We start from the raw sequence: 27,925 nt of genomic DNA on the forward strand, positions 1-27,925 counted from the left end.
GCCTAATAAACCGATTAAAATATACAATTTGGCATACTTTGGTAACATGTTCCAATTACCTAAACTATTATAAATGATTATGAAAATCTTCTTCTTCATTCAACTATCTTAGTATTGACTCATTCTTCAGAGAAGCTCATGTGTACCTTCGGATGAATTTTAGTAACCTAACATTGTTTCGATACATATCAAAATAAAAAACTTTTACACCGCATATGTAATTTACTGTCTCAGAACAAGAGACTCTTCGGAAAGTTTTTAAAAAAGTTTACATGCGCACTGTGGCATCACAGCCCCATTTAGCAGCATCAGCATCATAAGCATAAACGCAAGCATTGATTTGGTGACCTCCTCTCCCCATTTTTTTTTAATACGATGGTCAAAGACTAAATCATCATTCAGGAGACCCATCGCGTAGCACCCGCATTTTTGCACCCTCTGAGCCTTCGGAAAAGATGGGCATGCATCACAGTTTATTTACAGGAATATTTTGGTGTAGTATATGTGATATGTATCCCTACCATCAAGAAAAAGAACAAAAGGTGAAAGCGACAGTAAGAACCTTTTTTAGTGTTTTCATTTTCATATCAGATTTTGATATAACCTACGCAGCGTTTTGCACTTGTGTGTAAAATATTTGTTATAGTTTAATATATATTTGATAATTTTTCGAGAAAGTGCGGTCAGCTTCATAATAGAATATAGGAGGATGACCTTACTAATTACAAAATAACTTTCAAGATAACAAAAAAAAATCACGTGAAGTGATCAAAAATATTCATACAACGAAAGTCGTCGAAGTATGTCAAACATTCCTTCCATTTTGCCTCAATATAGCATAAAAATCAAATTACTTTAGTCAAATATTAATTTAATATTATTTGAATAAAATGGTAACAAGAAAAGTAAAAATCAAGTGGTTTCCAAGAATCTAAAGTATCAAAACATATGGAATCACCATGAAATCTAACCTAATCGTAATATTTTTAAATACATGTCGCACATTTAGATTATTGCGCTGCCTTGCCGTTTTTACAGGTTATTGGACTTATTTTGCAAATGGTGTTGTAGTTTATTTTAATTTTCGTGTGAATTATTTTTGTTTGAAAATTTCAGGTTTTTATTATTCGTCTATTAATTCTTTCGATATCCGAGTATTAATCGTCGCTTAATTTAATAACGTCGGCGCCAGTCTGTATACTAAAATGCTCTCTGCAGTGAAATGTGGAGGCCTTGGAGAAACAAAGAATTGGAAGCACCTAATTATTATTTTTCAAATTAATTTGAATAAATTCTATCAGCCGGGTTTATCAATAATTTATTTTCAAATTCCGAAGATTGATGTAAATGGAAAGAGATCTCTCGGGGCTCCAGTTTGTATGGGGGTCCCTCGAGGATCTATTCTTGGTTAATTCCTCTTCCTCATTTATATAAATGACTTTCTCTTAGGTAATAAGCTCGAGATAATAATGTTAGTTAATAATATTTCTTTATTTTAAAAGACCTCGTTCAATATATAACGATGCGACCAATGCTCACTTTGAATTAGTTTAGTGTTTTTTTTACTGTTTAACACAGTATAGTACGACAGAACTTAGATGTAGCATCGGCAATTTCAATAAAACCGATTACTGCCGATTTATACAACCAATAGAAATAGCTCCCTATCGCGCCATTCAACGCTATTCGACGCTATAGATTCCCGCTTCAGTTCAACCCGAGACAGCGAAGTGAATGCACGCGAGTGAATCATTTTGTACACTGCGTGACAATTTAATGGTAAAGTAAACATTATTTATTTTTTGTTATATTTTCCAATATGACACCGTTGAAACGAGGTAAGACATATAATAGCCAGAGTCGGAAAATAGTTTATAATGTTTGTCAATTTATGAGACGAGAGGCCAGGCGATTACTTTCACGAAATAAATAAAACAAATTACGAAAAAATGGTTAAAACAACACCTCATTCCGAATTTACGACCTAAAACAGTAGTGGTTTTAGATAACGCTCCTTACCATAACACACGAATAGACAATTCACCGAATTCCAGCTCTCTAAAAGCAACCAGGCAATCATGGCTTTTATCTAAAAATATACCCTTTACATCAAACCTACTGAAACCGGAATTGTATGAAATGATTAAACGTCACAAAACAAATCATATTCAATACTTAATTGATCAAATATTGTTGGAACATGGTCATTCTGTTTTACGGTTACCTCCTTATCATCCAGAATTTAACCCAATAGAAAAATATTGGGCTTAAATGTCACGTTAGTTCAATGAATTTAAAAAAAGTCAAAGAACTATTAATGGAGAAATTTGAATCTATTGGCATATCCGAATAGGAAAAAGTAGTCAATAACGCGATAAAATGTGAAAAAGAACATATGAGACACGAGGATATAACAGATCAATATGTGCATCAATTTATCATCAACCTAAATGACTTTTCATCAGATAGTGATGAATCATTATCTGATGAAGAGTTATTGAAAACGACGATGAACAACGATTCATCGTTCGACAATTTTAGTGGTGCTATTGGCAATGAGGATATCAGTTTGAATGCGTGATCATTCCAATAAGAATAAACTGTATTCCACAACATCAGTTGTTATTAACTTAATAAAGATTTGTTACCTTGGAATTTTTAAATACTAGCTATGTACTCTATCATTCCCATCAAATGTAAATAACTTACCTTTTTGAAGTCAGTTAAAAAGAATATTTAATAATGTGACCATTTATTTTGCTATCAACTGTACGTAAATTTTTGCGTCAATTTGACGAATATATTTGGTTATATGAGATTACTCGTTATTACGTATGCGTAAAGATCATATTCACATAAGAAATAAATAAATGTTGATGTTTTGGGAAGGCGTACTTAATTCGGATGTGATCGGTTTTACGAATTTTGCCGATGTTCTTCTACATGTTCGATCTCCATCTAAGTTGTGTCGTACTATACGTCATTGTGTGAAAGACGAAAGAATGTTACTAGTGAGATGACAGAGGAGTATGGAATAAGACATGCTGCGCCGACCCCAAGTAAAATTGGGATAAGGGCAGGAGGATGATCACAGTACGTGATTGCTGTATTGAACAGTAAAAACGCAAATTGTATTAAATTTACTACTTCGATTGTAAGATGTACAAAATTTTGCGTACAAATGGAGAAGCCTTGGATATTTAAGCGTCTGCAGATTTTTATTGGACTGGGTCCAAAATACTCTTTAAGATATTAATTAAAATAATGAATGTCTCGATACATATATCATAAAGAATTATAGACGTAAAAATAAAGATTTTTCCAGCTATTGTAACGTACATGTAATTTGCAATATAGACATTTTACAACAGGATTCCAAAAATCCTTAAAAATATTTATTTGTACAATTTAAAAGAATCGTTAAAAAACGTTTTTGTGCTAAAGGATATTACAAAACTAATGATTTTTTGACGATACACGCTTTGGGGATGAAATGATCGCATCCAGTCTATATCAAATGAAAAATAATGTATTTGTTATTGTAAGGAAATCCATAATCGTTAAATTAGAGATAAAAATAAAATTCCACTGCGATTCTTTCGACGGTTTATCTTAGGTTAGAGGTATTTATTTCCGCACCGATGGTAGAATTTTAACATTCTCTTGTATGTCAAAATTCAAGTAAGAATAAGTGTACGTACTGAGTGAATTGTGAAGTGTGAAGGCGCATTGCGAATTTTCAAGGATAAAATATATTTTATGTAACTAAATAAATAATCAAATCAAAGAACAAACGTCATAGATTATTTTTTTTATTTATACCTTACAAGTTTTAACACTTATAAACCAGTAAAATGTTTATTGAATTTTAATCTTTTTTACAAGTACAGAATAATAAAATACATTAACTATTGCAATACGCGTAATCTAAGTTAGTTAATTGAAGTTACTTTTTGTGAGACTTTCGCAAATATATACGAAAACACTAATCGTATTCCTATAACACATTTACGCATCGGTGGACTAAATTATGGCAAACGCTTCTGTTCTTAAAAACTGCCACTTGAGTTATTTTTTAGATTTATTGCTAACTTAGATCGCGCTTATTGTGATAACTTCCAAAATAAGTAACATTTGTACATTATGATTATTAAAAAAAAAACAAGATTACACAGTCTTAAACTAAAACTATACAACTTTTGAACTTACGACAGGATAACATTTTTAGACGCAAGGTCAAACAATAAAAAGTCTGCTCCACGGATAAACAACTGGCGCACAAAAAAAGTGAACTAACTAAGTCGGTTAGAACGTGACTCAGAGGAAATTTTTATTGTAAAAGTAAAATAATTTACGTTACAATTTATTTTAAAACGTACTTTAAGTACTACAACTCCGCAAAAGGGGCATCAATGGTCCACGAGTCTTAATTAACTACTGTGATTCCAAAAGTCACATTCCAAATAAAAAATCTGATATAATTGAAAGCAAACACTATTCTCAAAATTAAAATACTGTCAAAATATCCTAAGTAAGGAAGTAAGTAAGATTACAATTATGCGCCAGGTGAAAAATATATTTGGTACAAATTTACAGGATATAATTATATGAACATAATTTAAAAATAATTATGTACATAACATTATATTTTCTATATTTTGGAGAAAGTACAAAAATATATGTTTAATTAACCTAAAGTTTTACTTATAAGGTGAAATTATTTATCAGTTAAACTTCAATGTCACTGGCAATTCAATAATTACATAGAGCCTATTCAATTTACTTAAACAAATACACGTCAAAACTTAATATTGAATCATTAATCTTTAACGAGACACAGGAGACAGGACCCGGTCATAGCACGTAGTCGCAAAACGTTAGTTCATATTATTTTTATATTACGTCATCGTCACCGATTCGATCGGCAGCGGCGAGCAAATTCTGGGGCCACCTGTTGCAACCACTGCGGCTGCACCGCCGAGACGGTCACGAGGTAGGAGCGTTTGGTGTGGAGCAGCTCCGTGTAGAGCACGGCCGCGGGCGGCGGGCGCGCGCAGTGCAGCACGCCCGCCGGGTGCAGCGCCGCCGCCGCGCCCGCGCTCGTCACGTAGCGCGCGCCGCCCGCGCCGCCCGCGCCCGCGCCCCCCGCGCCGCTGCGCGCCCACGCGCAGTTCGTGAACAGGCCACATAGAAGGCACTTTAACAACTGAAACAATACCGACGATTTTACAAGTTACTCCAAATGAGTAAGCAACAGTTAATTATTCAAAAAAAATTAAGCTAGTAATGCTTATTTATTATTATTAAGATTTAAAACTTATATTATTAACCTGGTCCAGAACAGTTCCGCAGCTTGTGATCGGTAAATTTAATCGTTGGCACACCGAGAGAAGTTGAGATCGCACTTCATATGCATATGACAAATTCTTGTGATTCAGATAATTTTCTTTACACCATTGCTGCAAATTACATAATAACAAATATTAAAACAAAATAAATTGCGACGACATAAGTTTCATAACTTTTCTTACATACTTTTTTTAGCGGCGCCTTGCAAAACGCTTTATACACGTTCAGAAGCGTGATATGATCTCCTAGAGGCGATATAAATTTTTGTTTTACTTTCAAAGCTTCTTCCCTTTTGTGTAATGGCGTGTGAAACACATTTTCGCTGGACATTACCGCTACCAGACTCAGAGCCTGGAACATTTAAGCGATTGAACAGATATATTAAAATTTAACGTATTTTATTTGAAAATGTAGGCATTTTCTAAATATATTTGTTTTAATGTTACCTCTTCTAAGCAATTGTACTCCGGAGCGCATAAAAGTACCTTAGAATACTTGGGATCAATTGGAAATGCAGTCATTTTCTTTCCTAGAATTGTCAATTTAGGATCGTTCTCATTATCTATGGCACCTGAAATTTCATGAAATATTTTTATTTTTATCTATAACAATATTACAAAGGTATTTTTTTTTTGTATGTAATCGGTAGTCTATGAAACTAATCATTCAATTTATGTTTTGACTGGTAGAAAACTATGCTATTCTTGAGTTCAATAGTATATAAATTGTATCATTTACTTCATTGATAAACTGCACCCATGCGAAGGCGATCCGTCCAATCGCTAGTACTATAGTACTAGTATTTAGTAAATAATATACAAATGTTGAATCTTTTAATATGTTCGACTCAAGCTCGGCTTAGAAACTGTTTACCAATTACAATAGTGGACATTAGAGAAATGAAAAAAGGCGACTTAATAATATTGAATATGTTCTTTACAGAAATATATCAAGTCATCAAAAAGTAGTAAAATTGTCTATGTCTAGGCCTTTGATTAGGCAATTAAATTTAAATAGTGGAATATTGGATATAATTATTTTACACTAAGCTAGAAGGCAATGTAGGAGTAGAGAGTTTGCCGAATAACTACTATATATTAATTCCATTTATAGTGAACAACAGTTAAATAACTAACTCAATAGTGATAACAAAACATTTCTTCTTGGTGTATCGCAAAATTTCGCTGGTTACTATTATTAAGGGTAATAACGAAGTTCCAACATGCGTCAGTGTCAACATTGACAACCTGTAAATTTCCCACTGCTGGGCCTTAGCCCTTAGGCCTTAGCCTCCTCTCCCTTTGATGAGGAACCCGCAATCGTCGGTTAAGATGCACGCGTTCTAGCCATCACGAATAAATATTTCCTCTTATTTATTAAACTTTTTGCTATTTAAAAATATTATCTTTAATCATTATTAATTCCTCTTAACGCAAATAACACTTAAATAAGCATTAGCTTATGTTAAGTTCCTTTTTGTGCGTTCCTCTAAATGTATCCATGCATGTAATTTTAATTTTGCTTACCTAATTCTTTTAAGAGAAGTAATGAAGCTTGTGTAGAGTCCCTCGGTGGCGAGTCGATTAATGGGAACGTGCTAGGATCCATTCCAGTTGCAATTAACATCAACATCGATGACGTCAAAGGACATCTATATTGAAGAAAAAAGATCTGTTATCCCCTGTTCGACTATTAAGGTCCCTACTTCATAAAACAAACACTTTGTACTTCGTCTGTCTATCTATCTAATTGTATGTATATTATGAACATTATAAATATCTCATATCGTAAGTTAAGGCAATATAAATGTTGTATCTCCACCAAAGAGAAATTTGCTAATACAGTTTCTCGAAGCCAAGTCGGAACGTACACTTTCAGGTGTCGCTAATACCCATACCCATAGTAATAAAATATAATAAGGTAATAAATAAAATAACTGGATTTTACCCATCAAGAGCAAGATAATATGAGATCATAGCAAGTAACGAACAATAGACCGTTAATAAACTTTATTAGACCGTTAATAACCGTTAATATATGTATACATATATATATATATATGTTGTCGTATGGAGAAAAAATACAAGCCGTAATTTCAAAAATGATTATCTACAAAACAATAACAGACATTTTTAATGAAATGAAATAACAACTAGAACTACATACATTTCATAATTTTCAAAGCGGCTAAAGGGTACCAAAAATTATATTAATTTTAGTTATTTATAATGCAGTAAGTACTCCACTTGAAATCACAAAAGGTTTGTAAAAGTACGACGCGTGAAACATATTCTAAACAATTAAAATTAAGAAATCGAGCATTCGAGTTATTTCTCTTTCAGGCTCTTCTAATACTAATTTTTCAACGTTTTTAACGATATCTGCTGCCGTGGCCTTTAGAGTCCATCCGTCAGAGTCGTCGTCAATCGCTTCTTGACCATGTTCAAATTAAACAGGTAACTTGCCAGAAACAGTAATTTTATCTTTTTTAATGAATTTTCTGTTTGGTTAAGAAATTTGTCGGCGCGTTATTAAATTTCTCTATTATTGTAGTTTTTTTTTTTAGGTCGACTTGTTCATTGACATAAACAAAATCAAGGGTTAACATGTAGCCCCATCCCTTTACCTCGATTCCGCGGGTTTTGAAAAATACACATTACATAAAATATAAATTACAGATTTTTATACCAATAAAAATCCTTTTAAAAAGTTAGAATGTTCGTAGAATATGCGCAAATGCAATAAATATTAAAATTCAGAACGTAGTATAAATGTTAGGAGGCTTTTCCATACCTAACAATCTCAGGCGCATTGTGTGCTAGTCGCGCCGCGAAGTCCCGCGCGGTGTAGAGTCGGTAGGCGGCGCCGGCGGCCGTGCGGCCCGCGCGGCCGGCGCGCTGCCAGCCCGCCGCCTGCGAGCACGCGCGCACTGCCAGCCGCTCCGCGCCCGTGCTCGTACACCACGTTCTGATGCGAATCACACCAAATCAGTTGTTGAGATAAAAAGATTTTTTTTCATCTGTTTTGCAAGTAACAATCGCGCCTGGTGTGCTTTGCAAATATAACAATATAACAAATTATTTCTAAAGTACTATAATTTTGAATATTTTGACACTAGTAGTTATATCTGTGTAAGACTCGAACTAAGAACTATATTATAAATTGAAAAATGATTTGTTAATTTATTATTATAAATTTTATTACTGATACACTGAGAAACAATAGAATAGAATAAAAAGAAAATGTAAAATTCATGATATATTAATATTACAAATGTTTACCTTTCTTTAACAACACCTGTATCAATTACAAATTTTATCTGTGGAATAGTAACAGATGCCTCGGCAATATTAGTCGCTAAGACAATTTTTCTCATGCCAGGAGGTGTTTTCTTCCAAACTTGCAACTGCTTTGATGCAGGTAATCCTGCATATAATGGACAAACTTTGATTGGAGGTCCTGGGGACTCCTGAAATTTTAAAACTGTATTACTTACACAAATATTTTTGTTTCAATACTAATATTATTAAATTTACTTTTATCATAATTACTTCTAACTTACTTTTGCAATTTGTTTGATATTAGTCAATACTGTTTCTATTTCTTCTTGACCCGTTAAAAAAACCAGGAAGTCATGACTGGAAAAATATTTTTTATGAAATACATTTAAAAAATATGTTTCAGATATGATATGTTTAGGTAAAAAAAACATACTTAGCAGGTGTAGTTGCATGCAGTTGGAATATCGTACAAACAGCAGCATACTGGTAATCTTCATGTCTCATCTTAGAATGGTAAATAGTAACTGGATAAGTCCGTCCTTCCAAATATATGACTGGACATTTGTCATAAAAGTTTCTAAAAGCATCAACATCCATAGTCGCTGACATAATTATCACCTGCCAAGAGTTTTTTAGACTAAATTTTCTGAAAAATTTGTGTTTATTTACAACTAAATAAACTTTTTTTATTATTATATTAGAATAAAGTACATTAGCCTCTGTTTGACAATGACTTTTTTAAGTCAATATTTAATACTAATGCATTATTAATGATACTGATTAGAAATATAATAATACATTTTAAACAAGTTATTAGTTAAAATAGACTTACCTTTAAAGGATTTAGTTTCTGTTCTTTTCTATCTTTCTGAGCTAGTTTAACAATACCAAAAAGTATATCAGTATTTACAGTTCGCTCATGGGCTTCGTCTAAAATAATAGTAGAATATCTTTTTAACAATGGGTCAGCCACAGCCTCTCTGAGTAACATACCATCTGTTAAATATTTCACCTTAGTTGTAGGACTTGTAACATCTTCAAACCTAACAGAATATCTAAAAAGAGGAATATACTGTAAGTACTATATAATTGTAAACTTAATATAACTATTTGTGTTAATTGCGAGTGAAATGATTCACCCATTTTAATGACAATTAAAAAAGATGACTGACCAGTAGTGTTAAAAAAAAAATTAACATGCAAATTAATGATTAACCTTTTTTTTAATAATTACAGAATATTCATACAGATTCTTAAAAATCTTTTCCATTTTTTTTTATTCAAATACAAGAAACAAAATTAGCACTTACCCAACAATAGATCCAATCTCAGTCTTCATTTCAGCTGCTACTCGTAAAGCCAATGTTATGGCAGCGACCCTGCGAGGTTGAGTTACGGCTATAACAAATTTACTCTCTAATTGTTGTTCATAAATAAGTTGAGGTATTTGTGTTGTCTTTCCACTGCCGGTTTCCCCGATGATTATCATGGTATTATGTTTCTTTATTTCCTCCAATAGTCTACAAATAATATTATGATCATTTTAATACAACAAATAAAGTAATTGGTAGACACATATTTTTGATATAATTTATGTCTAAATAAATTAGGATTACTACCTTCCTCGAACCACATAAACAGGCAACGTTTTTCTTACTGCCTGAATGTCTTCAGGTATATCATTCGACGAGTTATTATTCAGAACATTATTCTGTTTCACACCATTTACATCACTTTCTTTTTGATTTTCCTTAGTTGGATTGACATTATTGTCATAACACAATTTCATTTTTTTAACCTTATGAAGGCTATTATTTTCAAAAGATTTTTTATTTTCTTTTTCCTTACCGACGGAAGCGTATTTGGAATCCATGATAATTTAATAACTTAAACTAATTAAAATATGAATATCGTCCCTTATTCTAACTACTACAGTAACATGCCAGAATCACATTGTTTTGCACAACATAAATAAAAACCTAACCTAAAGATTAAAGAAGTCATGACTACTAGGGCCAGTTTTGCCAGAGCAAAAAAAGGTTCTTTGTATATGATTTTATATCATTATTATATTGGTCAATCGAATTAATGAACCAAAATTCCGATAAAAAAGATAACTGAACCCTAATTTATAAGAGCATCTAAAGAACCCATGATATAACGCTTATGATTAAAAGTCTCATGCGGTCACTGCAACAAAGTTTTTTTTTTAAAACCTTTATACTTTTTTTTTTGACATATGCGTAAACATAATCAAAGCTATATAAAGCTTTTTTCTACGGTTGCAAAACAGAATAACATTAAAATAATTTAAAGATTTTTATCACCGCCACTAATCTTAAGAACAAGGTGTTTTTATCATCATCATCATCCTCCTGCCCTTATCCCAATTTTACTTGGGGTCGGCGCAGCATGTCTTCTTCTTTCATACTCTTCTGTCAGACGTCATCTCACGAGTAACATTCTTTCTAACCATATCGTCTTTCACACAATCCATCCATCGTTTCTTGGGTCGTCCCCTACCTCTATATCCATCCACATCCATTCTCAAAACCTTTCTCACGACATGGTCCTCATTCCTCCGCATAACATGCCCATACCAAGAGAGCCGGTTTCCAGATAGCTTCTCGGTTACCGGTGCCACTTTCAAACTTCCTCTTACTCAATCCATTCGCGTAACACCACACATTTCTCTCAGCATTCTCATCTCCACCACATGCAATTGTCTTTCAGTCATCCCTTTTATAGCCCAACACTCTGATCCATATAGAACAGCAGGTCTGACCATGGTCTTATAGATCCCCGTATTCCCCTTAAGTTCTCATTCTCCAGTTTCTGTTGCCAATCTTCCAATCTGCTCTGGATCTCAGGTCCATATTCACCAACCAGTACAATGTCGTCAGCAAAAAGCATGCACCAGGGTGCCTCCTCCTGTATGTCCGCCTTTAGAGCGTCCATAATCAGCAGGAAGAGGTAAGGACTTAGAGGCGACCCTTGGTGCAACCCTACAGCCACACTGAACTGGCAGACGATCCGACGTAGGTACAGGATCCCCTGTACATAGCACGGACTAACTCCACATACTTCCCAGGCAAACCTTTCTCTTTCAATGCCCACCATAACACTTCACGAGGCACCCTATCATAGGCTTTCTCGAGATCAAGAACACCATGTGCAGGTTCTTGTGAGCACGTCTGTACTTCTCTCAAAATTGGCGAAGTGCAAAAACAGCGTCCATTGTCCCTCGACCTGACATAAACCCAAACTGATTTTGGGTAATTTCACTCTCTTTTCGCAATCTTCTCTCTATTACCTTCTCCCATACTTTCATAGTTTGTGACATGAGCTTTATCCCTCTATAGTTGTTGCAATCCTGTACATCCCCTTTATTTTTGAAGATGGGCACTAGCGAACTACTGCACCATTCTTGAGGGATGGTTTCTTCATGCAACAACTTATTGAAAAATAAAGTCAACCATATATATCCCTCAGTCTTCAACACCTTCCATACTTCAACTGGTATGTCACCTGGACCCAAAGCCTTCCCATTTTTCATGCTTTTGACTGCTGTCATTATCTCATCCATGCTTATTTCTCTTACTAATCCCTTATTTACTTGTGCCTCTTGGAGTATTCCATTCCAGTCATTCTCTTCATTCATAAGCTTTTCAAAATGAATCTTCCACCGCTCTTTTATTTCCTCATCTCTGCATAACACCTTACCAGCCTCATCTTTCATGCATTTGATATGTGTTATATATCTCGATCATCTTTCTTTCTCTTTCGTAATTCTTAGAATTACAAAAAATAATTTTAACATATATAAAACAAGGTGTTTTATATATGGCGTAAATAAATATTTTCTACTTAAAAATTAAAACATAACTTTAGTACCTACCTAACTATGTCAAGAAATATATGTCAAGAATTGTCAATTTTCATTTGTCAAAGGATGCTATTTAGCCTATTTAGTTCATTAAATATGAAAACAATTTAAAATTGAGATCAAGAATTACCAAATATCGATCAAATAATACTATATCAATAATACATGACAGCTGTTAGAATCAGCCCAGGCTTAACGACAGCTTTTAATTAGAATATAATCAATACGTTGAAATGCAATATATTAGCCGTGAAATATAATTGATAGATATAAATAAGGAACATTCTAACCTAGTGTTGAAGAATTTTAAAATTGCATTAAACTTTTATGGTTTACATAGAAAGTTTTATTTATATTTAGAAAGATATGTTATTTACGAATTATAAAGGTTACTGCTAAATTCTAAGTATAACCATGAATTTTTCGAGAATTTTAACTAAAAATATTAAAAAATATATCGTATTATCTAATCGGAACTATGCTAAATTTGTAAATCCATTTACAAGAACGTGGGATACAATAAATAACGAAATAAAGTCAGGCTTTAAACAACAGTCTGATTATCCTGAACATGCAGATGTTGTTATAATAGGGGGTGGTTTTATAGGATCCTCTGTAGCATATTGGCTAAAAAACAGAGCAGGTGAGGGGCTATCTGTTGCTGTTATAGAAAAAGACACTACAGTAAGTATATCTATTACATGAATTCCTATCTATTTACATGAATGGTAAATTAAATAATATGCATATCTATGTAATAATTATTACTTTTCTAGTATGAAATGTGCCAGAACATGCATTCCCATGGAATCATTACTCAACATTACTCTTTGCCTGAGAATATTTATTTATCACAATATAGTGCTGACTTTTTGAGAAATATAAAAAAAAATTTGAAAGAAGATGTGGATATTGAATTTAAACCACATGGTACTTTAATACTTGCAAGTGAAAAGTATGCTTCTAAGTTGGAGGAAAATGTTTCACTGCAAAAAGAATTTGGTATAAGTAACAAAATACTAACAGTTGAAGAAATAGAGAGACTGTATCCGTGGATCAACACATCTGATATTAAATTGGGTAATATTTTAATTATTATTTGTATATAAGTATGTTATGAATTACTATATATTACTAACTATTACTATTTAAAAAATATAATTTCACAGGTTGTATTAGTAAAGAATCAGAAGGTGCATTCAACTCACAAAGTTTGTTAAAAGGATTAATACAAAAAACACAGGAACTTGGTGCTACTTATTTAAAATCGGAAGTGATTGATTTTGAAATGAATCCTCAACAAGATATTTTAATGGAAGGTGTTGCACCAGGGTCGTTTAAAAAAATTAATAGACTAGTGTACAGAACTGAGGACAATCAAGAAATATTTTTAAAGTTTGCAGTTTGTGTTGTAGCTGCTGGTTCTGATTCAGAATCTGTAGCAAAATTGGCAAATATTGGGACAGGTGGTGGCCTATTGTCTGTGCCTTTGCCAATTGAAAAGAGGTAAGATATATATGAAAACTAACACAAATAAAAAAATAAGCAGATGAAATACACAACTATTCTTATGTTTATTTATTGTGCATTTTTTTTTTAAATAATGTATGATTATTTTTAGCTATTGGCCTATTGTTTTTTTATTATTATTATATTTTTTATTAACTTTTCTCTTGTCTATTTTAGAAAGTCTTTTAAATTTTTAAAGTTCCAAATTTGTTTTTGATAAATAGTTGACTTGTTTTATTTATATTGACCTTAATATTTGCTACATTCTGTTACTTAGCAAATTAAAAATAACCATTTTTTAACCTAGTGCAAGAACCTTAAAAATAAAATATATGATGTATTTTATTTGCACTTAAATATGATGATGATGCAAATAAATAAGATGTATTTTATTGCTTAAATATAAATCAAATCATAGAGTTGATTATTTTTTCCAGGGAGTACAATGTATATTCAATTGAAAATGAAGGTAGCAGAATGTCATTTGGTTTAAATACTCCTTTCATAATGGATACCAGTGGTTTATGGTTAAAAAGAGATGGACTACAAAAAAAATTAATATGTGGGCAAATTCCTCTTATAAAACAGGACAAAAATATATCTAACAGTGATATTCTTTATTCTTCATTACACAATAGATACCCAGAAAGTGTAAAGTCCGAGGTAAAGTAAAGTTTCGATGGCTATTATATACTTAATAAACAATAAAAACACAAATAGTAAATCTTTAAAAGATAAATGTATGGAACTGTTTATATTTTGGTTTAAGTTGATTAAATTATGTAAATTTCTATAATTAATATATTATTACTTAATTCTTTAGTCTCTTAAAAGTTGCTTATTTTAATAATATTTATGTTAACTTGTTATTTTCAGGTTAAACCTATTTCAACAGATTTTATTGATTGTAATACCTATGATGACACTGGTATTTTAGGCCCTCACCCATACCACACAAATCTATTTTTTGCAACAGGCTTTAGTAGACAAGGTAAAATATTATGTATTTTGTTTATCTATTATTACTGATACAATCAACCAATTATCTATCATTATTTATTAATAAAATTAAATATTCTTTTCAGGTGTTCAACATTCTCCAGGAATTGGTAGAGCTGTTGCTGAATTAATTATAGATTGTCAGTTTACAACAATTGATCTATCAAGATTTGGGTTTGATAGAATATTAATAGATGAACCTTTGATAGAATCCAATGTATATTAGAATGTTATGAAATAATAAATTAAAACAGTTTAGTTACATACTTTATTTCTAAAACAAACAATAAATCAATGTATGTCAATTAAAGTATAAGAAAACAATTATGGTAATTTCATTATTTACCATATCATTTTTTTAAATTAACCAAATAAAAAAAATGCTAAATCTTTAACAATTATTATATAAATTAAAATTTTTGTTCAATTTAATCATATATTTATTACTGAATTTTTCTATTTAAATTGGGCTGGTGGGGCTGCAAATAAAGCACCTCCTTGCTTAGAAGCTGCACGTGATGGAGCAAATCCTAATAGCTTTTGAATATTTTGCCTGTAAATAAAAAAAATGGTATATTCAATTTTAAACAATCCTATTAGTCATTTACTAGTAAGTTAGTAATAACTATCAAATCTTACCTTATGCTCATAGTGCATAAAATGTAAAGAAATATAAATGAGCAATCAGTGTAGTCATCTCCTGGTAAATTTCTGTGACTCAATCCCTGAATCCAGGAAATAGGGTAGAAAGGGAGCTTAGCAACAACTCTTCCATCAAATCTAAATATACACAAAAATTCAAATATCAGTTATATAAAAAAATCACCAAGTTTTAGCATTAATATGATGTAAATTTTACTTACATGCTATTGAACATGCTCAGCAATGCTGTGAATGCAAAACCAATTGCAAACATTGACTTCATCTTAACCAAAGAAAGATCTCTATTGTTGTTTTTAAGCCTTTCTTCTTCTCGTTCAATTTTTTTCTTATGTTGCTTATCTAAAGAATCTCCATGTGCTTCCTTCCGCTTTTCCACTACATGTAATACAAAACTTTGTTATTATTTCTGTTAATTTAATAATTTATCACTAGTTAGAATATCAGATAAATAAACTTATAGAAACAGATGCAAAACAACAACATTTATTAATAAAACATTTGCTTAGCTGCAGAAATATCCGACAGCATTTCAAAATTCTAGTAAAGCTACAAAATATGAAACTATTTTTAGTGATATTGATTGAACATAAAATGAAGAATAAGTTTCAAGTTGTTACAGACGAGACATTTATTTTCCCAATTAATAAATTTAAAATATAATTACGTTTTTTGCTTTGGCGCTCAACTTCAACTTTTAGTTTCTGGTATTTTTCGGTTCGATATACTAAAATCCAGGTCAATCCTGAAAAAATAATAAAATATTTATTGTGTAATTTACCCTGTGGTAAAATAATAATGACCATAATCTTTAAATAAGACTATTCAGTTCTTATTTAGCAATTGAAAAGTATGTTTTGAGTATATTGGGAATTAATACCTTCTCCTAAAAATGCAGTGCATATTGAAATAAAGACTATTAACAAGGAATCGCCCCACATATTGGTAAATTTAAATATATTGCCAATGCCACGTAAGTATAATACAAGGATTTCTTAAATTCTACAAAATTGAAATGTATGTAATGCGAACACTTATATTAAAATATCATTTTCAATCAATTCTAGTCTCCTGTCTAGTGTCAACTGTCAGATTGTCAATGTCAAGTGTCTCAAGTGAGCATTGACTTTGGTTTTTTCGTACACATATCGTATTGTGCACATGACAGAATTTAACAGTCCAGTTTTGCCAACTTGCCAAGTCAGCACAGATAATACTTTCGTTAATGGTACAACAATAAAGCAGCTGACTTGTACTGACTGAACATATAGATGCGAGATAATTTAATTTTGAGGAAGATGAAAATAAACTTTACCTATCTTCTATACGAGAATAATCATACAACTTACATTCCTAACGTACAATAACTATCTATTTATATTTTTGGCCAGAGGTTCCGAATTGCTATTCAACGGGAAAATTAACATTTTTGCTAACATATGACCACGTGGTCATGATTTATGTAGTAACTATTTTTTTTGTATATAGTTAAAGCTCTTTTAATAATTCATATTAAATTAAAATTATGTAGCTCTTATTTAATTATAAATATAAAAAAAAACATATAAAGAATACATAAGATGATCAGGTTTTTTAAATTCAAATTTAAAATATGCATGCGAATAATACAATGTTCCTATTTCTATTTAAAAAATCAATTTGAAGTCTAACTATGACTATGAGACCTTACATATTTTAATCTGTATGTTCGGTTGGCATTATTTTGCCAACGGAAATCCGCTCTCTTTCAGTCTGCCGTAAAGCGGTTTCCATTTTGTAGAAGTCAATTCAATTTCAATCCAACTTTTCTCTCGCTTGCGGCTAGCCGTGGTTTTGGATCAGCGACTACCTTTGGACGGAAATAATAAAGGTCTTCTGTCGCTGGCCTAAATTTAGGACTCTTTAATGTAACGAAGTCGTATATGTATAATTAATATGAATATAAATAAAACCCTAGAATATTGTTACGGATAGGCTATGTAAATCGAAAATCACTTTAGAATTACATAAGAAAAAACATTGAACATTCACGTTGGTGATAGCATTTTGATAGAAATTAGTGTAAGAACTCTAAAGAAAGAACTAATGTATAATGTGCCTTCATAGCTTTGTGTGAAATCTGCAATAATTATCGATCGTTTTAATAAAATGAAACGCCATTTTGTATTGCTACAAGCAAGGCGTGGCACATGACTGCAACGCGTCATCCGGGTTCTGAAATATAACACGCAATAAGTAAAGCATGGTAAGTTTTTCAATGCAATATATTAAGAAACAAAACATGGTTTAACAATTTATTTATAAGGTATTTAAACGTAATTCGCCAAGTTTATGTATTGACTGGATTTAAGCAAAAAAAAATCAAAACAGCCTACTTTTTCCATTTTATTATACTTTCAAATTTTTATTTGCACTTTCATGACAATTTTTAAATAAAATGCATCAATGGAATTAGGTCACGTATCTAAGAAATTCGAGGTTTCACGAATAACACGATACACCTTCACAAGTAAATTCAGACTAAAAAACGGCTTCATAAAAAATCAATTCGAACTGCTAAATTTTTAAACATTGCATATTTAAATGTAATATTAAATATATTAACGATAATTTAACAAATTAAAATATGTTCAGTTACAAGAACGCCATCTATGCATTGGTAGTTTTAAAGTGACTACGTAAAGTGGACTTTGAACTATCGTGACTCATTGATTTTTAATTTCCTTATTTAATTCTATATACCTAATTCCACATTTTAAAAATGTTTGTATGATAAAATTATTAATAGTCATAGTAAAAGATTTGCTTACTCCAGCTTGTTCATTAAAAGATGGATACAAAATGAAATGATAAGTCCTTTGTCTTTTGTTGTTAAGTGAAGTCAGATAAACAATGTATATATTTTTTATAAATCAATAATTATTTTTGTTTTATAAAAAGACCATATTTAATGTGAAATACATTAATGATAGAAATATTTCATTTTGCTCTTACATACATTACATATAAATAAAATTTCATCAACTTCTTAAATTAACAAATAAACAAGTATATAGAATACTACTTATGTAATGCTTACTGGTATTTTCTTTACAGCCCCGAATTGACCCTATTCAACTTTTAAACTGCCTCAGTGTACTGCTGTCGCCTACTGGGGGCATCAAAAGCAGGGACGAGGTGCATAGATTAGCTAAGTAAGTAAACAGACTTAATTGCTCATAAACAATATAATAAGTTTATAATAGTATTTAGTGTATTTATTACTCTACTATCATTTTTTCATATTATTTTTTTTATTTTCAGCTTAATGACCAAATTTTCGAAGAAACTTGTGTCTAAATGTATATACATTCAAATACTAAAATGTACAGAAACAGATTTATTAGGCTTATTTATGGGATCAGGTGGCTGGAGGCTGGTACATATGTGGCTTACAGAAAATATAGTTTCTAAGAATTGGCCACTCGTAAGAGAATTATTAGAATTATTGTTATTATGTCCAGTTGATGTAGAAAGGCTTAAGACAAATAATTGCCCTAAACTTGTAAAAGAATTGTCTAAAGATGGAAATCATTGTGGTAAGTAGTTTTTGCTAGTAATTAGTTTCATGTTTTAAAGCAAATCAAGGAACTTCAAATTTTTATATAAACATTTAAATATAAACCATCCAGTCTTTATAATAATTGTACTTTTGCTTTTAAAATGATACTGCATTTTAATCAATTAATTTAGCAGTATTTTTATAGCATTAATTTTTTTTTATTTTAGCTATTCGAGCATTAGCCTCAAAACTGGTGGAACAATGGCTAAAAGCTGTTAAAGGAGAGCATGTAACACCAATAGTTATAACAGATATATCACAAATAGTATCTGATTTTCAATCTGAAGATAAATTGGAAAGTTTAAAAAATGATGCAGTATTTGATAATGAAGTTGAAAAGAGTTCAAATAATGTAGAAAATTCTACTTTTATTGAAAATGACAGCCAAGACGAAAAGATAGAAAATGAAGGAAATAGTTGTGAAACAAATCACAATGATACTCTGGAAAACGAGGACACCAGCAATGAAAGTGATACTTTACCAGTATTGAAAATAACATTTAAAAATGGTAAACAAATTTTATCACAGGTTGAAGAGGAAAATAAGGAAGCAGAAGAAAATGAAAAGGAAAAAAATAGAGAAAAACACAAAAGTAAAAGTAGGGATAAGTCATATGACAAGAGCAGCAATAGTAGTAATAGTACTTCTTCAAAATCGTCAAGTTCATCTAAACATTCGAGCAAGTCTTCAAGTGATAAATCAAGAAGTAGTAGTAGTCACAAAGATAGTAAGCATAGCAGTAAAGATAAATCTAAAGATCGTCATTCTTCTCATAGTTCGAAATCTAGGAGTAGTAGCAATTCTAGTAGTAGCAGAAAATCCAGCTCATCTAGTAGTAGTAAGTCAAGAGACAAAAATGATCAAAAACATAGCTCAGATAAAGACAAAAGTAGAGAAAAAGATAAAGATACCAAATCTTCAACAGATAAATCAGATGACAAAACGCAAACACCCTCTATTCATAAACTTGGTAAAATACCAAAACTAAGTGATTTAAAGAAAGAAAGACCTTCAATATCCATAGAAGTGAGAAAGCCTGATGAACCGAAGCCAAAAACAGTTAAAACTTTTAATTCCAAATTTAGGAAACATGGGCTAGAAGAAGAAATAAAGCCACCACCATCAAGAGCATCTCTTTTAAGCAATAAAAAACCTCCACCAGTTCTTCCACCAACTGTTTCAATACCAAAACGACCATCACCTGTTCACAATGAGACTCCTCCAGAGAAGAAGGCTAAAACACTAGTTGATATTGAAAAACCTGGATCTATAAAATTAATACCTCCTAAGCCTAAACGTAAGTATTGTTTTAATTATATGTTTTCAAAATTGGTATTAATATATTTTATTTTTACAGGAAATGGTGATTGCAAGCAAATGCTGTTATTTTCCTCAGCATGTTTACCAATATATACTAATTGCTATTTCGAGTGTGGTAAGTCTAAAATGCATAACTTGACGGGTTTCGTATCTTTTGTTCAGGACTTAACTGTAAAAAAGTATTTATTTCAAATAAAGGTTAAATTTGATAAAAAAATCTTTCGTTGAATATTGACCTAAATCTGTTCAAAGACATCATAATGAGGTGGATGTACCAGCGGTTCGATGGAGCGACCCCAAGAACTCACCGCGGCCCATTGGGAACATCGCCTGTTTACGATCTGCACCTGACATGAACTTTCGTCAATCCATATTATGGAAAATCGAAGTAACGACACACTTGAAAAATAAAAAAACTCAATTAAAACTAATTGTTGCTAATTTATCTGGTAACTCTAAAAGGTTAAAAATATTAAGCAATTAACCTACCAGAATTAGTTCAATATTTGTTTTATACATATTATACAGTTAAAGCGAATTAACTGGAATTAAATGGATGTTTTACAAATATGATAGGCCCTCAAATTAGTACTATTCATATTTTTAAAAATACGTCCAAACACGACCGAAAAAGATAAGAGAATTCGAATTTAATAAAAAATACTCCAATTTTTTTTTACAATTTATTGGCTGTGCTATGAATACATTTGTGCTACACTTAAAATGCTCAAAAATTTTAAGACTAGTTATTTAGTTTTATTCAAGTGATAATATGCTGATAATTGATTTCACAAGTTTTGATACAACAATGATCATGCATTATAATAAAACTTATCTGTCTTATTTATTTTCTAATAGCATCAGTTTTGTTCACGGATTTTTGTTATTAGTACAATTTATCGCGCGATTACTATATTTTTGTCTTAAAGGTAATTTTATAAAATTACATGTTCGACATGTTTTCATTATCACTATTATTTTATTAGTACGCGTTATAATAAAGCGAAATTATAATGTCAGGTATTTATGAAAACTCCATTATTACACATTTTATGCTCGGGATTTGACCACGATGATACCATATTTTGATTCGTTAGGTCGTGATCATAACAAGTGCAAGAATCTAAACCGAGGTACGATCGCAGTCAAAAAACGAATATTAAGTATGAAATTTATAAAAGACATGCGAAAGTGTAGTATTATTTGTTATTATAGTATAAATAAATTACTAACCACTGTTTTTATAATGACATGATATAGTACCTATGTATACTACTATTTATATACATGCATTAGACTATATTTTCTATTGATCTAAATTGAAAGGCAGAACTTACAACTTGAAAAGTTGCCAAATATTAATAAATCAATTAGTATTCTGAACCCAGCTGATAGATATTAAAATCGATCGAATCTACTTGTGGTCAATTATGGCATTACTAAGATTGGGCTTTAATAAAGCAGTAATAGTTATAAAAATAGTAAGAAACTATAATTTAAGTAATATTTGTACAATTGATTCAACGTAAACGTTTCGTTTATTTGAAATGTATTAGCATACAGATGTATGTACTTTTTCATTTTCATTAAAAAGCAAATATGATCAGCTGCACTAAAAATAGTCTCATTCTCAATGTTTTTGTTTAGGGAATGACAGTAATAATAGTAACAACTATAAAGTTTACTACACAGTAATTTAATAGCTGTAAAAACCACATGAAAGTCAGTAGTAGTATTTTTTTAATACTGCATCTAATTGTAATTCACAATAATAGTCTACTAAACAACAAACTAGACCAAAATAATGATGCAATTATATTATAAATATATTCTGCGATTAACCAAAGCTAAGCTACGTATGCGGGTTCGCCCGCGTACTAAGATTGGGGAGGGAATTGTAGGTGTTAGATATATTTCTTCCGGGATAATATATATCTACTATTCCAGACTAACCTATCTCTGCCAAATTTAATACTTCAGATCCGTTCAGCCGTTCTGGCATAATGGAGTAACAAACATCCATCCAAACTTTCGCATTTATAATAGTACGATTAATAATGTAACATGCAAAGTATCGTGAAATCTTGAAAGAAATTGAATAAATATTATTGATATTACAAGATTCATATCATAGGAAACAAACGATAACTTTTATATTATTCGAAAATGGACTGTATACAAGCGAGGTATTTTTATTATATACTTTATTACAAATATTATTTTAATTAACGATTGTGAACTGTATTAGTAATTTATGAGATATATCTACTCAAAGACGCAGAGTACTTGTTTAAATTGAAAGGCTAGAATAAGAAAGTTTGATATACGTTCATGTACATATTAGAAAATATTTGTTTATAATAATAAGAAATTAATAGACTATTAGAAAATAATAATGTGCTATTACTAATATATTTATTTTTGCTCATTGATTGTATATAAATTGCTTTATACGTATTTCCGATTTTCAACGATTGCCAAACACTCGCCGACCTGTTTAATGTTATCAGTAATATGAAGCGCAGAATCATTTCAAATTATCTTCATAAGATCGCGAAATATTATTTTTAATGTTTTCTGTCTATGAACGCCATACTGAAAGCTTCATAAGATATAACATTGCCTATATTTATAAATCGATAAGCGACTTTGGCTGTATGCAATACAAACAGGTACATTTCCTGCGTGTTTTATATTGGTAATGATAAAATAAACTTAGATTTTAAGAATTTCGATGAAAGTCTTTTCGTATTCAATGATATGTATTACGTTTTCTTTACGAATACTTGCGAAGAAGTTTCTTTTATTAATAAAGACTATTATAACGTTTACTGCAATTCCTTCCGTCTGGTTGTTATATTTTTAAAACCTTTTTATGGATATAGCTACAAAAACTAATTTAGTATTATTAAATTAGTTTCGGCTTTTAAGTATCGTTTTTCGCATCGACAAAAAATTCATCAGTCTGTCTAGTTACCTGAAATATACATTTTTTTTTGAAGCAGATCTATATCTTTCCAGCAGTTATGTTCATTGTGTCCTTTCTGTAGTTACTTTTGCATTTATATCTTAACAGTATTATTTTAAATTAACTTTTGAACTAGTTGCATAAAAATTACGAATACAGTACTTTTTTTTAGTAGAACAATGTGATTATATTTTCTGAAATTACATAATATATTAATTTAATTTTTATACATAATTTCTCGCAAAACAAGTTGTTTTTTTGTGTTATTTTTTATAGGTACCTTGTGTTTATGTATTAATTTGATCGAGTAGCGTCTTTGTTGATTAAATCTTTATCTATTGGAGTATTGAGTTATGGATTTGAATTTTCTCTATTTTTTTTAACTGTTTCTCTGAGAACCAATTGCGTATATGTTGACTTAGCTGTCGACCTGTTGTGCTGGTTTATTTAAACAATGTCTGTTTCCGCGTTAATATAATTCACAAAAAACTAAGGATTTTTTTTAAATTGTGTTATGAGCTATAATTTGACCCACACTATTGGAATTTTCAAAAAGAGCTTGTGGAGGTCATGCCTACAGTGTATGCATGATCTCCTTAGTTATAAAAGATTTAAATTGATAAAACATATTAAGCACTTGCCTCTGCGAATTATTAAAATGCATTCTAATTATTATTTCTATATAGAACAGTGAAACTACTCTCTAAAAACAAATATATCATTAAGATATATGGTTAATACACGACGTCACTCACGAAATATTACTGTATTATTGAAAGTTACCGTTGTTATGCATTTTAGGTTTACATTAATGTTACTACGCGCACAACAAAGTTGAGTAAAATATATGGAAATTCTATTTTGTTACAGCAATGGTGTTGCAGGAGAGTGACATGTTTATGGATGCATTGAATGCATCGGCAACTAATAAAAAGGAACCGAAAAAAAGAAAACGACGTACTAGCGGATCAAAAGATGGTAATGCGCAGAGTGATGGCTCACCACCGCAAACCCCGACTAATCTATCAAGTCCAAACAGTGAAAATAAATCTGTACCTCCACGGTTTTATCAAGATACACTAGATGAAGACGAAAACAAAGATAAAGTCACAGAAAAACACGCAGAACCTAAGGATAATGCTGAACAAACTGTTTCTCGTGAAAAAGATGAGATTGAAAGTATGGATACATCAGAACCTCATACATTGACAATAAATGGCTTAAAAGGAGTACTTTGTTATCATAAAAGAAAAGGTCCTAAGAAAAGTATAAAGTGGAAACCAGATTCAGAGTTAGAAGAAATTCAATACTTTGAACTTGATGAAACTGAAAGAGTCAATGTGACAAAAACATTCACAGACATGAAATATTTAGAAAGAATACATGAAAGAGAAGCTTTCCAAAAAGCAAGAAATCTTAGTACCGATGATATAATGGAAGAGAGAACGAGTTGGAGACCTTTAATACCTATTGATATTGAAGGACAAATTCAAATAGAATATGGTAAAAATAGCAAAGAAAAAGACATACAAGCCATTCGTCAAAAAGGAACATTACAACCTTTATATTTCCATAAATCTATGATTCCTGACTCACCTCATGAACCGGACATCGAGGCACATACTTACAATGAACCGACAATTATACCTTTAGAAGATGTAACTGGAAACCAAGATAATATTAGTGATTTTAGAAATATGCCATGGCCAGAACCTAAGGGTAACGCGCCTCCTACAAGTAATAGTACTATGAATGTGCCAACAATGTTTCCACCAAATATATCTCAGTTTCCAAATAATTTCCCTCCAGCACAATTTCCTGGAGTTCCAAACTTTCAAGGGCCACCGATTATGCCTGGTGATTGGCAGAATGGTGTTGTACCGCCAATTATGCCAAACGGAATTCCAGGACCAATGGCTCCTTCGGGCATGGCCCCAGGTGCAATGCCGCCGCCAAATATGCCACCGGGAATGATGGTTCCACCTGAAAACATGATGATGGGTCCAGAAATATTTGGAGGACCTAATCCTATGTTTCCTGTTCCGCCTGATGGATTTAACATGCAACCAAATATGTTTCCTGTTGACTATAATATGTCTGGCCCGCCTGGTCCGGATGGATTTCCCGTACCAGGTAATTTCAGAGGAGCTATGCGAGGTCGTGGTATTGGTGGCCATTGGAGAGGCAAGGCAACTGGTGGTTGGGATGGACCACAAAGAGGTCGTGGAGGCCGAGGTGGGGCTCGTAAAACTATTTGTATATATTTCCAGAGAAAAGGCTCATGCCGACAAGGTGAAAATTGTTCCTTTTTACATCCAGGTGTCAATTGTCCTTTCTAAAAGCTAAGTCTTCATATGTACATATTAATATGATAAATAGAATATTTACTAGGTGATAAGAGAATATTATTTGCCTGGTCCAATAAGACTGTCTAATGTAAATAGTTAATATTTTGTAAATAATGTAAATTTGTTACTAGGCTTTATACAAAATTAGTGCAAATAAACAAAGTACTTTTTATATAATCTTTTTTTTTTATTTTCTCATTTGATGATTCTAATGACCTTTTTTCACTAACGACAACTATTTTCAATATAAATATTTTTTTAGGTAATCTTACTTTTAAAATTAAAAATTCATCCAATTTAAAAAAATAATATACCAAACAGTAATTACATGGTGGATTTCCACAAATGAAATTTTTGAGGCATTTAAAGTTATATTATTATTATAACTTGAGAAATTATTGTTTCTACTATACCAAAATATAGAAACTCGTTTTTAAAATGCCATCAGATCGTTTTCGTCTTAAAGTGTAACATTTTCAGAGCTTTACTGTTATTTTGTATTACTTTATATTTATAATTAAAATATTATTTTTTTACTATTTCGAAGAAATAGATTCTGGCTTATGTTAAGTATATATTTTATTCACAGTTATATCAACACTATATGAATTAATTATAAATAAATAATCAAAATAATTAATACATGATACAAGGGTAGTAAAGTATGTTTTTAATATTTTAAGTTGTTGATTGACTATATCAACTATTTGCACTTATTGGTTTCAAAAGTATTAAAACTAATAACCAGAGATAATTTGTCCAAAAATATGAATAAAATATAAATATACTCTTGAAGTGAAATGTAAAAAAGTGAATATTTTTTTAATTTATACGTGTCATATGCCCGCGCTGTAAAGTGCATTAAATATATGAAATAAATATATAATTTTTAATGCATTGCGTATAAGTGCTCAAGGATAGTGCTAATTAAGCGTAGCAATTAACAAAAATAAGTTTCAGTTTCTTGTATTCCTTTACCCTATATTTTGTGTTATTAGTGGTATCGATGACATTTAAAATATTAAGAAAAGCTCGACATTCATATTTACAGTTAATTATGAAATAGAAGCTAGTGTTGCTTATCGATAATTAAGGTGTGAGCGATAGTATTGATAGTCCACCGATAGTATTGTTATACTATTGATACTGTCGATTAGTGTTGCATATCGATGTATGCATGTATGTCCACTATCGATGACATGAATCGATAGATAAGGTGTTAGCGATAGTATCGATAGTACTGTTAAGTATCAATACTATCGATAATATCGATAGATCCCTATGAGCAATACTATTGACACTATCGATAGTATTGCAAAAACCATTACCTTTAATCTAAACTCTCGATAGTATAGATAGTTTTGTATTATCGACAGCCAGTTATTTTTCGATAGTATTATTTTCTCTAAATAAGTTATTTATTAAGACGGGTAACAACAAATTTATATTTTAATAAGTTTAATTAAATTAGCGCCAGTAAAGAGTATAAGAATTAATACATTTAGATTTTTTCTTCGATTTATGAAAAAAACATTAAAGTATACTAAGTTTAAAAATTGTGTCTTTTTGTTATGAAATGTTAAATTTATATAATTACACGCGTCCTTTGATTTTTCAAAAAATAACAATATTCAATGATAAAAATCAGAGTCTTGATTCAAGAAACATTAACGAGAACTTTGACTTTGTCAATTATCCTTTTCTCAAAATTCATTCACTGACTATCGATAGTATCAATAGTATCGCTGTTAAGAATAGTATTGCTCACGGAGAGCTAGTGATACTCTCGATAGTATCGCCGTTATCAATAGTATTGCTCACGGAGAGCTATCGATAGTATTGATCAAAACGATACTATCGATAGCACTATCGTTATACTGAATTTTTTTCGAGGTCAACTAATGATAGTCAAACTATCGATAGTTCTGCAACACTGATAGATATATATAAGAATTGAATTAAAGCGGCCATCTGCCAAATAACCATCCAGCTTGACAGATGTA

General features: G+C 31.1%; 5 protein-coding genes across 6 annotated transcripts; 2 read left to right on the forward strand and 3 right to left on the reverse strand.

Annotated features, from left to right (window-relative positions):
* Positions 1 to 4,566: 4,566 nt before the first annotated feature.
* Positions 4,567 to 10,621, reverse strand: LOC125077357 (ATP-dependent RNA helicase DHX33). Of its 2 annotated transcripts, none has more exons than XM_047689282.1 (12): positions 10,479 to 10,621; positions 9,941 to 10,150; positions 9,463 to 9,685; positions 9,064 to 9,248; positions 8,912 to 8,987; positions 8,631 to 8,818; positions 8,143 to 8,316; positions 6,876 to 7,000; positions 5,796 to 5,920; positions 5,536 to 5,700; positions 5,331 to 5,459; positions 4,567 to 5,206 (listed from the first exon to the last, which is right to left on the reverse strand). In XM_047689282.1, the coding sequence occupies exons 2-12, from the start codon at positions 10,117 to 10,119 to the stop codon at positions 4,910 to 4,912; spliced, it is 1,866 nt and encodes a 621-aa protein (XP_047545238.1). In that variant the 5' UTR covers positions 10,120 to 10,150; positions 10,479 to 10,621; the 3' UTR covers positions 4,567 to 4,909. The 2 variants fall into 2 exon arrangements, with proteins under 2 accessions (XP_047545238.1, XP_047545237.1); XM_047689281.1 differs by having other exon boundaries at positions 10,250 to 10,621.
* Positions 10,622 to 11,635: 1,014 nt separating this feature from the next.
* On the reverse strand, positions 11,636 to 12,369 carry LOC125076905. Its single transcript, XM_047688640.1, has 2 exons — positions 12,107 to 12,369; positions 11,636 to 11,879 (listed from the first exon to the last, which is right to left on the reverse strand). Exons 1-2 carry the CDS (start codon positions 12,367 to 12,369, stop codon positions 11,636 to 11,638), a joined length of 507 nt encoding a protein of 168 aa, XP_047544596.1.
* A 219-nt stretch (positions 12,370 to 12,588) lies between these two features.
* LOC125076846 (FAD-dependent oxidoreductase domain-containing protein 1-like) lies at positions 12,589 to 15,285 on the forward strand. The gene is made up of 6 exons (XM_047688562.1): positions 12,589 to 13,200; positions 13,293 to 13,596; positions 13,686 to 14,022; positions 14,463 to 14,688; positions 14,902 to 15,016; positions 15,111 to 15,285. Exons 1-6 carry the CDS (start codon positions 12,931 to 12,933, stop codon positions 15,248 to 15,250), a joined length of 1,392 nt encoding a protein of 463 aa, XP_047544518.1. The 5' UTR covers positions 12,589 to 12,930; the 3' UTR covers positions 15,251 to 15,285.
* A 148-nt stretch (positions 15,286 to 15,433) lies between these two features.
* Positions 15,434 to 16,783, reverse strand: LOC125076848 (calcium load-activated calcium channel). The gene is made up of 5 exons (XM_047688563.1): positions 16,565 to 16,783; positions 16,352 to 16,429; positions 15,888 to 16,062; positions 15,664 to 15,804; positions 15,434 to 15,577 (listed from the first exon to the last, which is right to left on the reverse strand). Exons 1-5 carry the CDS (start codon positions 16,623 to 16,625, stop codon positions 15,481 to 15,483), a joined length of 552 nt encoding a protein of 183 aa, XP_047544519.1. The 5' UTR covers positions 16,626 to 16,783; the 3' UTR covers positions 15,434 to 15,480.
* Positions 16,784 to 17,449: 666 nt separating this feature from the next.
* On the forward strand, positions 17,450 to 26,079 carry LOC125076394 (serine/threonine-protein phosphatase 1 regulatory subunit 10-like). Its single transcript, XM_047688461.1, has 5 exons — positions 17,450 to 17,929; positions 18,781 to 18,878; positions 18,988 to 19,262; positions 19,453 to 20,583; positions 24,445 to 26,079. The coding sequence occupies exons 1-5, from the start codon at positions 17,927 to 17,929 to the stop codon at positions 25,911 to 25,913; spliced, it is 2,976 nt and encodes a 991-aa protein (XP_047544417.1). The 5' UTR covers positions 17,450 to 17,926; the 3' UTR covers positions 25,914 to 26,079.
* Positions 26,080 to 27,925: the final 1,846 nt, after the last annotated feature.

This window comes from Vanessa atalanta, chromosome 3 (genome assembly GCF_905147765.1).
Source record: "Vanessa atalanta chromosome 3, ilVanAtal1.2, whole genome shotgun sequence".
Taxonomy (NCBI): Eukaryota; Metazoa; Arthropoda; class Insecta; order Lepidoptera; family Nymphalidae; genus Vanessa; species Vanessa atalanta.